The sequence below is a fragment of the Coregonus clupeaformis genome, chromosome 6, assembly GCF_020615455.1.
Source record: "Coregonus clupeaformis isolate EN_2021a chromosome 6, ASM2061545v1, whole genome shotgun sequence".
NCBI classification, from domain to species: Eukaryota; Metazoa; Chordata; class Actinopteri; order Salmoniformes; family Salmonidae; genus Coregonus; species Coregonus clupeaformis.
Window position 1 is genome coordinate 48,827,141 of NC_059197.1, and position 12,374 is coordinate 48,839,514.

At 49.3% G+C, this 12,374-nt stretch overlaps 1 protein-coding gene across 1 annotated transcript in view; it reads left to right on the plus strand.

Annotated features, from left to right (window-relative positions):
• Window positions 1-3,898: 3,898 nt before the first annotated feature.
• The window catches only part of LOC121567514 (gap junction delta-2 protein), a 49,388-nt gene continuing 40,912 nt past the window's right edge, over window positions 3,899-12,374 (plus strand). Inside the window, exon 1 of the mRNA XM_041877609.2 lies at window positions 3,899-4,709. Within this exon, the coding sequence (XP_041733543.1) occupies window positions 4,639-4,709 (71 nt within the window). The 5' untranslated portion in view covers window positions 3,899-4,638. The remainder of the gene's footprint in view (window positions 4,710-12,374) is intronic.

A 12,374-nucleotide genomic window follows, 5' to 3' on the forward strand; every position in this document is an offset into this window, starting at 1 on the left:
TATTAACTTGACCATGCTTAAAGATGTATTCAATGTCTGATTTGTTATTGTTACCCATCTACCAATCACTGCCCGTCTTTATGAGGCAGTCAAAAATCTCCCTGGTCTTTGTACTTGAATCTGTGCTTGAAATCCAGTGCTTGACTGTGGGACCTTACAGATGTATGTATTGGGGACAGAGGAATATATTATTATTATTATTAGAGGAAGGGTTGGTCATTCAAAAATCACCAGGATCTCTAGTGGCACAGCTAGCACTGCGATGCAGTGCCTTAGACCACTGCGCCACTCGGGAGTACTACATGACCAAAGGTATGTGGACACCTGCTCGTCTAACATCTCATTCCAAAATCATAGGCATTAATATGGAGTTGGGGGGCGGGGGGTAATTGATTACACCCTATTGGCTTAAACCTTAATTACCCCTGGCGGGGCGATATGGACATCTATCCCCCTGTCCCGTGGGTACCTGGAGTGCTGACAAAGCTGCTTGTCCCTTAATCGGGGTGCAAATTTAATATTTAACCTAAAGAGTGGCCCACCGCCTGCCTCTGATCCCTCCCCACACCGCTAATCCCTGCGCCTGCCAGCCAGGGACCATCCGGTGCCCACATCACCCTGCCCCTATCCACAGTGTAGTTACAGTGCCTTTGGAAAGTATTCAGACCCCTTGACTTTTTCCACATTTTGTTACGTTACAGCCTTAATCTAAAATTGATTAAATCGTTCTCCCCCCATCAATCTACACAATGACTCATAATGACTAACATATAACAAAACTGAAATATCACATTTACATAAGTATTCAGACCCTTTACTCAGTACTTTGTTGAAGCACTTTTGGCAGTGATTACAGCCACAAGTTTTCTTGGGTATGACGCTACAAGCTTGGCACACCTGTATTTGGGGAGTTTCTCCCATTCTTCTCTGCAGATCCTCTCAAGCTCTGTCAGGTTGGATGGGAAGCGTCGCTGCACAGCTATTTTCCGGTCTCCAGAGATGTTCGATTGTGTTCAAGTCTGGGCTCTGGCTGGGCCACTCAAGGACATTCAGAGACTTGTCCCGAAGTCACTCCTGCGTTGTCTTGGCTGTGTGCTTAGGGTCGTTGTCCTGTTGGAAGGTGAACCTTCGCCCTAGTCTGAGGTACTGAGCGCTCTGGAGCAGGTTTTCATCAAGGATCTCTCTGTATTTTGCTTCGTTCATATTTCCCTCGATCCTGACTAGTCTCCCAGTCTCTGCCGCTGAAAAACATCCCCACAGCATGATGCTGCCACCACCATGCTTCACCCTAGGGATGGTGCCAGGAAGAGTCTTGGTGGTTCCAAACTTCTTCGATTTAAGAATGATGGAGGCCACTGTGTTCTTGGGGACCTTCAATCCTGCAGACATTTGTTGGTACCGTTTCCCCAGATCTGTGTCTCGACACAATCCTGTCTCGGAGCTCTACGGACAATTCCTTTGACCTCATGACTTGGTTTTTGCTCTGACATGCACTGTCAACTGTGCATGTCTTTCCAAATCATGTCCAATCAATTGAATTTACCATAGGTGGACTCCAATCAAGTTGTAGATGATCAATGGAAACAGGATGCACCTGAGCTAAATGTTGAGTCTCATAGCAAATGGTCTGAATACTTATCAATCTACACACAGTACCCCATAATGACAAAGCGAAAACAGGTTTTTTTAAATGTTTGCAAATGTATATATAAAAAAATATATATTAACATGAGGAATTGTATTTATGTAATCAATTTTAGAATAAGGCTGTAATGTAACAAAATGTGGAAAAAGGGAAGGAGTCTAAATACTTTCCGAATGCACTGTACCCTCAACACACTGGTGCTTCTGAGACAGTGCCCATAGTAAACCTATGTTATGGCCGTCGATGGCAGTAAAAAGGCACATTTCTATTTCACAATGGACAATAATGTTATTGTCTAATCTATTCTATCAATGCTACCAGCCATCTTGGTGTTCATTTTGGTTCACAATGACCTTCAGTCATTTTGAGTGTACATATTTAGGTGTGTGTGTCTGAGAGCGCGGGTTTTCATGTTTTCTTTCTATTCTCCCTCAACTCACGTGCAAGCCGTTGATGGAGACAGATTGCTTTAGCATGGGGTAGATGACTATGGTGTGCCGTGAGTGGCGCCAAGCGGTACACATTTATGAGCGCTCTCACTGCTCACCTGCATGACTTCATTATAGTGTGTCTCACGGCTCCCTGAGCACGTCGATGTGCTGAGCCAGCAACCATCAGTCCTCTCACCTATAGTCCTATATACCAAGCTGTCCTTTCTCCAATCTCAAAGACACATGAATAGTGAAGGTGAATGGTGAATACCTCATCCCCTCCCCTACCGACTGCACTGGTACTGACCATAGCTCACTCGCTCAGGACATGTATGTCAAAGAACCTTCTCTTGGGAGATATTTCTAATCTTCACCTGAACCTCACAGTGGATGCTTTCTTGAATGTGAGAGGATGGGTAACACAGTGATATGAACTGTGTACATACAGTAGCTAGCAAGTCAGTCCTATGTCTGAATTCAGCAGGGAGGATAAGGTTCTGGATCCTTATCCTGGGAGGCTCTCCCAGCCCAGCGTCTGTGCTGGTGTCCAACTGATGACACACAGACACACTAGAATATACACATTGTAAAGGACACCGCATTCCAATCCCATTGACACTGTCGTTGTGTGATGTCATTCCTGCTTAGAAAGGGTTTGCATGAAGAGAGAGGGAGTGCATCACCTGAGTAAATTACTCAAAATCAACAAGCTCTCACAGTCACAGAATTATACTTTTTCCACGTTTCTCCAAACGTGAAATGTAGAAGTTGCAAGTTGCTCCAAACGTCAAATCTCTTTGCTATATCTCGTCTCCCTTTAATTCCAACACACACACACACACAAACATATGCCTTCAGTCTTGCTCTGCTCTCTCCTTCCCTTGGCTGTGGGTAGAAAGAGAGAGAGGGGGGTCAATTGTATGTTTGCATTTCCACCAGAGACTTAGCAAGTGTTTGTGCATTTGAGGGTGACCATAACAGCAAAGGTGACCATGACAGTCTTCTACATTTGCATCCCCTGACACCAAGCCAGTGCAAATAAACACAGTTGTCAATGTGAACGCTCTGTGTACACACAGAAGGTGAGAGGAGAGGTAGAAAAGGGGAAAAGAGAGGTACAGCAGGCACGCCAGTAGGTGGGCAAAATGGAGGGATGGAGGAAAAGCAAGGCAAGTGATAATGGAAAATGGTTTGTGTGTCAGTTGTGTTGTATTTGGAGTGGAACAGTGAGAGATAAGAGAGAGGGGGGAGAGGAGAGGATAAGCAGATAGATGATTCCTCTCCTTTAATCCTCTGGACACACGCACGAGCCGGGTGCCTGCAGGCGAAGAGCGAGAGTGTGAGAGAGAGAGAGTGAGAGAAAGGGAGTGGGCAGGTGAAGATGGAGACAAACTGTGAGGGAAACAAGATGAAGGCAGAGAAGCAGCAGAGGGAGGGAGGAGAAGAAGAGCTATCATTCCTCTAGCACGCTGAGAGAAACCAGTGGGGAGCTTTCCTTACGAGCACCGGCGAAGCAGAAATTCACTCTCGCTCTCTGCCAAAGTGATAGAGGGGGAGAGCGAGAGAGTAAACGAGAGAGGGAGGGAGGTACACGACTCCACCGCTGACGGTGTGAACAGAACGAGGAGAGTGGAGAGAGGAGAGAGGGAAACAGAAAACTAGACAACGTGGAGGGAGAGCGGTAGGTAGTAGCTTGTGGAGGAGAGGTGGAGAGAGAGGCAGAGAAGCACAAGACTACCCACAAGGAAGGAGAGAGAGAGGACGGAGGAGAGACAGAGTGGAGGGAGGGAAGAGGAGGATGAGGGAGGGAAGAGGAGGATGAGGGAGGGAAGAGGAGGATGAGGGAGGAGTGGAGAGAGAAGACAGATGCTGATCTTTGACTGTTGAGGACAGTGTGCGAGTGTGTGAGCGTGAAGGAGTGTGCTTGTGAGACTGCGATGGATCACTGTTCCTGCACACTGTAAGTCTCAGTGCATGGCAGGGTGTTTGGAGTGTGGGAGTCTGGTTTCATTGTGTTGGGTGGTGTTTTACCAGACCCAGCACAGTGGCTGAGGGATTACGACAGCTGGGGAGAGAGTGTGAGGCTCTTCTATGTGTGTTGTGGTAGCGAGCAGGGGCAGGTGTGTGTGTTTGTGTGAAAGCAGTAGGGTAGCTGGAGACAGAGATAGGTAGAGAGGCCAGGTACACCTAGAGGGCAGGATCGCAGAGAGAGAGAACCAACGTGAGAACAGAACAAGTGAAAACAGGGACACCAATTCTGCCACCAGATACAGTGCTTGTACGTGTACGCGCGTCTGCACGGCGACACACAGAGAAGCACCGGTCCAGTCATCTCAGGTCAACGCGGCGGAGGTGGAGCTAGGGACCAGGGATATCCATCAGGCAGCCATGGGGGCCCATTGAGCTGTAGTAGGGGACGCCCTCGGCCCCCAGTCCCACCCAGCAGCAGCACTCTCTCTTCCCCTCCGGTGGGTAGACGCCCGTGGGCCTAGGGCACCTTGAAGCCCCGAGGGTAGGGCCTACAGCGGGTTTCCTGTACCCAGAGGAGTATCCACGGCCATCATGGGGGAGTGGACCATCCTGGAGCGCCTCCTGGAGGCTGCCGTCCAGCAGCATTCCACCATGATCGGAAGGTAAGCAAGCATACTGATATCTAGAGCAGGGGTATTCAAATCTGAGCCTGCAGATCCGGAGTACTGCTGGTTCTGTTCTACCTGATCATTAATTGCACCCACCTGGTATCCCAGGTCATAATCAGTCCCTGGTTAGAAGGAAATAATGAAAATCAGCAGTGGAACTGGCTTCAAAGTCCAGATTTGTATTTGCCTGATCTAGAGGTTAAATTACATTACATTTAAAAGCTTTACTGTCCCATTCACTTTGTCTTTGGTTTCCATTCCGAAGGCTCAATCGCAAACACTGGCCATAACATTAAAATAATACAAAAATAAAATAAGACATTACATTACCATTTTAAAAGGGCAGATTGTTAATAAATGTATCTGGTGTTGGCTGCAAAGGGCACTCTATCCTCCATTGGTTTGATGGGAATGATTAGAAAATACTGTAGGCTAGGTATTGGATAGGGGGCTTATTCCGAGGTTATTCTCATCTGTATGGTCAGTTTGAGGCTCTCAATGGACCTTCCCCTCTGTCTGTCATCTCTATGTGTTGCAAATATGGTCTGATTGAGTCTGTGGCTTCCTGTCCAAAGTGGCTGATCAGAATCTGAGAGGCTTTGTTTTAATCCTGTGGACAAAGTGATGGGATGATGAAGGGAGGGGGAGAATGGAGGGGGTAGAACAGGGGCGAGGAAAGATGCTATTGGTCCAAGGGGCTTCAGCTGTCAGTTTAGAACAGCACGAGGATACAGAGACCTTGTTTGACTTTCGCCCAGTCCATTCCTCTCACTTTCTCCTCTCACTCTCTATTCTCTCACTCTCTCGCTCTCTCTCTCATACCCTCTCACACTTTCTCTTTCTCTCTTACTCTTTGATAGCGTGTCATGTTCTATGTGTAGTAAGCGTCAGAGAGCTTGTTTTCTCAGAGCTGCATGCAGCAGAAAGTGGTCTCCTTTGCAGTGGTGTCAAGTCTTCTGGGAAGTCACTACAGAAGGCTGAAGGGTTGGTTTTGTCCTCATTATGGGCAGTGTGGTCACTGGTCCTCCCTGACATCTTCATAAAGATAAATGAATGCTCCAAGACTGCCATAGAAAGTCTGCTCATTTAGCTTTGTGTGCATCCCAAATGGCACCCTATTCCCTATACACTGACTATACCAAACATTAGGAACACCTTCCTAATATTGAGTTGCACCCGCCCCTTTTGCCCTCAGAACAGCCTCAATTCGTCGGGGCATGGACTCTACAAAGTGTCGAAAGCGTTCCACAGGGATGCTGGCCCATGTTGACTCCAATGCTTCCCACAGTTGTGTAAAGTTGGCTGGATGTCCTTTGGGTGGTGGACCTTTCTTGATACACACGGGAAACTGTTGAGTGTGAAAAACCCAGCAGTGTTGCCATTCATGACACAAACCGCAGCACCTGGCACCTACTACCATACCCATTCAAAGGCACTTCAATCTTTTGTCTTGCCCATTCCCCCTCTGAATGGCACACATACACAATCCATGTCTCAATTGTCTCAAAGCTTAAAAATCCTTCTTTAACCTGTCTCCTCCCCTTCATCTACACTGATTGAAGTGGAATTAACAAGTGACATCAATAAGGGATCAGAGCTTTCACCTGGATTTAGCTGGCCAGTCTATGTCATGGAAAGAGCAGGTGTTCCTAATGTTTTGTAGACTCAGTGTATAGTGCACTACTTTTGAACAGAGCCCTATGGATCATGGTCATAAGTAGTATATATATCTCCAATATCTCTGTCGCCGCCGGCCGCGACCGGGAGACTCATGGGCGGCGCACAATTGGCCCAGCGTCGTCCAGGGTAGGGGAGGGAATGGCCGGCAGGGATGTAGCTCAGTTGATAGAGCATGGCGTTTGCAACGCCAGGGTTGTGGGTTCGATTCCCACGGGGGGCCAGTATAAAAAAATAAAAAAATAAAATAAAATGTTTTAATAAAAAAGATATAACTAAAAATATAAAATATATATATATATTTTTTTATATATTCACAAACTGTAAGTCGCTCTGGATAAGAGCGTCTGCTAAATGACTAAAATGTAATGTAAATGTAGTGTCCTATAAAGGGAATAGGGTGTCATTTGGGATGTACATTTTGTTACTCAGTATAGAGAAATGTCATTTGTATCTATTTTTTGAGTTATTATATCATTATATTACATATGTGTTTTGAATTGTATCCCAAATTAATTGTGAGATTCTTATGTCATTGGTTGTCCTAACACAGTGGAGGCTTAAAAGTGCAACTGCAGCTCAGCGAAGTACAAAAGAGCTGTCACTGTCAGTCATTGTTGATGATTCTCATCACAAAATCATGTCTTGCTAAATCCACTCTAAGCCGAGAGAGAGAGAGAGAGAGAGAGAGAGAGAGAGAGAGAGAGAGAGAGAGAGAGAGAGAGAGAGAGAGAGAGAGAGGGAGAGGGAGAGGGAGAGGGAGGGAGAGAGAGGGAGAGGGAGAGGGAGAGGGAGAGGGAGAGGGAGAGGGAGAGGGAGAGGGAGAGGGAGAGGGAGAGGGGGAGGGAGGGGAGAGGGAGAGGGAGAGGGAGGGAGGGGAGGGGGGGGAGGGGGAGGGAGAGGGAGAGGGAGAGGGAGAGGGAGAGGGAGGGAGAGGAGAGGGAGAGGGAGAGGGAGAGAGGGAGAGGGAGAGAGAGAGAGAGAGAGAGAGAGAGAGAGAGAGAGAGAGAGAGAGGAGCGAGAGAGAGGGAGAGGGAGAGGGAGAGGGAGAGGGAGAGGGAGAGGGAGAGGGAGAGAGGGAGAGGGAGAGGGAGAGGGGGAGAGGGAGAGGGAGAGGGAGAGGGAGAGGGAGAGGGAGAGGGAGAGAGGGAGAGGGGAGGGGAGGGAGGGGAGAGGGAGAGGGAGAGGGAGAGGGAGGGAGAGGGAGAGGAGAGGGAGAGGGAGAGAGAGAGAGGGAGAGGGAGAGGGAGAGGGAGAGGGAGAGAGGGAGAGGGAGAGAGAGAGAGAGAGGAGAGAGAGAGAGAGAGAGAGAGAGAGAGAGAGAGAGAGAGAGAGAGAGAGAGAGAGAGAGAGAGAGAGAGAGAGAGAGAGAGAGAGATTAAAACCAACATCCAATATCTACTGTAGGCTACCTCATAACACAGTACTGGGACCTATAGCTAGTTGTCCATAATTTGTCATACAAGATTAGATACCTTGAGTGTATAAATTACATTATTAACTATTCAGCACATTCCTTATAGGGTGACACATTATTTGAAGGGTACCTACATAAGGACTTCATAACACATTCATAACCTATACATAACACTATCATAATCAGTGTGTCCATCGCTATGTCTATATGAATGTTCCTCCAGGACTAGCGCTATAGAATTACAGTATAATATTCATAGTGCCAAAGCTGCCTGAACCCTGGCTTCCACAGATGTGTGCTTCCATTAAGAGGCAGACCAGTCAGCCTGTATCCGGTAGCAGTAGTGGTGCTATGAATGATCACGCCTCCCATACTCATTCATGATCCACACTGATCATCTGAATTAGTCACCCATGCTAGAAGGAGTGAGAGTGTTATTCACACTCTGACAGACAGAGGCAGGCGCCATTGCTTCAGTCAGCAGAGGCTGGTTACAGTCATAGAAATATAATTACTAGAACGGTAATCCGCTATTCAAGTAATTGTTCTGATTTCTCCATTCTAGTGTGTGTTCTAGTAGTTATATTTCTATGGTTACAGTATCAGTGTAAGAACTGTCCCCTCTCTCTCTCTCTCTGACAATGGTGTTAAAGGGTAAGATGGTAATATGACCATGAGGAAGAGGGGGTATTAGAGTTAGAGTTAAAGCAATTGTCTGTACTGTTTTGTAGCTGACTCATTTAGTCATGTTTGCTTTTCATCCATTGTAACGCTCATAGAAAAAAAGGTGCTATCTAGAACCTAAAAGAGTTAATCACCTGCCCCCATAGGAGAACCCTTTGAAGAACCCTTTTTGGTTCCAGGTAGTACCCTTTTGGGTTCCATGTAGAACCCTTTCCAAAAGGGTTCTACCTAGTGTAACGATCCCGGCAGTCTGAGTCGGGTCCTGTCTGTGGACTAGTTGTTATGTTCGTGATCTCCAGTTTCCCGAGGGTTCTGGAACGCTCCGGGGAGCTCTCTTGATTTCCGCACCTGCATCCCATCAGCAATCTGCACACCTGGTCCTGATCATCACCCTTCTTAGGCTCTGGCCTAACATCCATTCCCTGCCGGATCGTTAGCCATGAACAGTAGGTTTACCAGAGTATCAGTCTTAGAGCCTAGCGTTAGTTTTGTTGTTTTTGCACCTTGTTGGTTTGTTGCTTACTTACCCCCGTTTTGTTCCATCTGCAGTCACCGTCCGGAACCTTCATCCAACCTCTGCCTGGTGGTCGGCGGCTGCCGACCCAGGATGGGATCAACCACTGCACCCCCAACAACTAATCAACGCCGCCCGCTCTGTTCCCTGGATTATTCAGCATCACTCTTGAACTTGTAAATAAACACTCACCTTCGTTTCAACTTACCTTGTCCTGTCTGCTTCTGGGTTCTGGCTTAGCAACTCGTGACAGAACGATCCGGCCAGTAATGAACCCAGCGGACCTGGACTCTGTTCGCCATGCCATTACCCAGCAGGAGAAGATGTTGGGCCATCATAGCACGGTACTACAGGAGATCGCGTTGTCAGTTCGAACCTTTCTACCGGTCTGACGGAGGTCCAGAACCAACGCAAGTGTCCGGTGGAAGATCCACTACCGGTTTCACCCATCTCGCCTGCCGCTTCTGAAGCTGTGTCCTTCCGTGAGCCCAAGGTTCCGACACCGGATAAATATGAGGGGGAGCTGGGAAGATGCCGTTCCTTCCTTATGCAGTGTGGATTAGTGTTCGATCTACAGCCCTACTCTTATGCCGCAGACAAGGCTAGGATAGCCTTTGTGATTGAGTTGCTGCGTGGTCGAGCGCTGGAGTGGGCTTCAGCCGTTTGGGAACGACAGGATCCCTGCATGGCTTCATACCAGGGGTTCACGGCCGAGATGAGGAAGCTCTTCGACCATTCCGTCCGAGGGAGGGACGCAGCTAGGCGCCTGTTTTCGCTTCGCCAAGGAACTCGCAGCGTGGCCGACTTCGTGATCGAGTTCAAGACGTTGGCTGTGGAGAGTGGGTGGAATGAGGAGGCTCTAAGATGAGTTGATCTCCTATCCGGAGTCTAGTGACCTGGACAGCTTGGTAGCCTTGTCTATTCGGGTGGATAATCGAGTCCGAGAGCGAAGGAGGGAGAAGCAATGGGCTCCGTCCAACCGATCAGCTTCTCAGGTTCCAGTCGGGTCGTCAAACTGCGCGGCTCGCTAAAGTTGGGAGGACTTTTAGCGAGCCAGTTTCGACCTCTCAATACCTCTGTCAGACCCCGCTTCTCGGCTACCCTTATGAACAGGAATCAGAGCTTAGCGATTAACGCTTTATCGATTCAGGTGCCGATGGAAGCTTTCTAGATGCCGAGTTGGTGGAACAGCTGGGGCTTTCCAAGGAGCAATTGCCGGAAGCCATTGAAGCTACCACTCTGGACGGCAGTAGTCTGGCACGTATCACGATGAGGACTGAACCGGTTAAGATGCGGTTGTCGGGGAATCATTCTGAGATGATTTCATTCTTCATTCTGCCGTCTTCCCAGGTTCCTCTGGTCCTTGGATACCCCTGGCTGAAGGAACACAATCCCACGTTCGATTGGGTGACGGGCAAGGTAACGAGTTGGAGCCTTGATTGTCATGCTAACTGTCTCAAGACTGCCTGCCCCCATTCGGTTCCCAGTCAGGTGATTGAGGCTAAACCCCCAGATTTGTCCCTGGTTCCCGAGACATATCACGATTTGGGGGAAGTTTTCAGTAAGCAGAAGGCTCTGTCACTCCCTCCCCACCGACCATATGATTGTGCCATCAACCTGTTCCCTGGAGCTGTCTACCCCAAGGGAAGGTTATACAGTATCTCCGACCTGAACGTGAGGCTTTGGAGACCTACATCAAGGAGTCCCTAGCTGCTGGTCTCGTTGGTCCCTCGTCATCACCCCTGGGGGCAGGATTCTTCTTTGTGGGTAAGAAGGATGGCTCTCTTCGACCGTGTATTGATTATCGGGGGTTGAATGACATCACGGTCAAGAACAAGTATCCCCTGCCCTTGATGAGTTCTGCCTTCGACTCTTACAGGGTGCTACGGTGTTCACCAAGCTAGACCTACGCAATGCGTATCACATGGTCCGGATCAGAGAGGGGGACGAGTGGTTGACGGGGTTTCAATACACCGATGGGTCACTTCGAGTATCAGGTGATGCCGTTTGGACTGACCAATGCTCCAGCGGTATTCCAGAGTATGGTGAACGACGTCCTGAGAGATATGATCGGTCTCTTTGTGTTTGTTTACCTGGATGACATTCTGATCTTCTCGAAGGAACCTTCCGACCACGTCCAGCATGTCCGGCAGGTTCTGCAGCGATTGTTGGAGAATCGCCTGTTCGTGAAGGCCGAGAAGTGCGAGTTTCACGCCCACACGACATCCTTTCTCGGGTACATCATCTCCAGGGGAGAGATTAGGATGGACCAGGAGAAGGTTAGAGCGGTTCTGGAATGGGCCCAGCCCGGTACGAGATTGCAGCTCCAGAGATTTTTGGGGTTTGCAATTTCTACCGCAGATTCATCCGGGATTACAGCCGTGTGGCCGCTCCGTTAACTGCCTTGACTTCCAGTATCAGGACCTTCAAGTGGAATCCGGAGGCGGATCGAGCGTTTCTGGATTTGAAGAGGCGATTCACCAACGCACCGATTCTCTCTCAACCGGACACGCCCGTCAGTTCGCCGTTGAAGTGGACGCGTCTGATGTGGGAGTTGGCGCCATCCTGTCGCAGCGATGCTCCACGGACAGTAAACTCCATCCCTGCGCCTACTACTCGTCGCCTTTCGCCTGCGGAGAGGAATTACGATGTGGGTAACCGGGAGCTTCTCGCGGTGAAACTTGCCTTGGAGGAGTGGCGCCACTGGTTGGAGGGCGGAGCAACCGTTTATTGTCTGGACTGACCACAAGAATCTTGCTTACGTGCAATCGGCTAAACGTCTCAACTCCCGGCCAGGCCAGGTGGGCGTTGTTTTTCGGACGATTCAAGTTTTCCCTGACGTTCCGACCTGGATCTAAGAACGGCAAGGCGGGACGCCTTGTCCCGGATGTTCTCCAAGACGGAGGAGAGTGGGTCCAAGACCGAGACAATTCTCCCCCGGAACTGCGTCGTGGGAGCAGTTATGTGGAAGATTGAGGAGGAGGTGCTGGCGGCCCTTCGGACTCAGCCCGGTCCCGGTAACGGTCCACCCGGTCGGTTGTTTGTGCCTGAGTCGGTTCGTCCTGCTGTCCTCAAATGGTCCCACGCCAGCAAGATGGCTTGTCACCCTGGCGTGGCTCGGACAATGGCGTTTCTTCGCAGACGTTTTGGTGGCCTGCCATGGCCGAGGATACTCGGGGTTATGTTGCTGCCTGTCCAGTGTGTGCGCAGAATAAGAGTACCAATCGGCCCAGCTCTGGACTACTTCACCCCCTTCCTATTCCCCGGCGACCATGGTCGCATCTGGCCCTGGACTTTGTCACTGGGTTGCCCGCTTCTGAGGGGAACACGGTCGTTCTGACTATCGTGGACAGATTCAGCAAGTTCG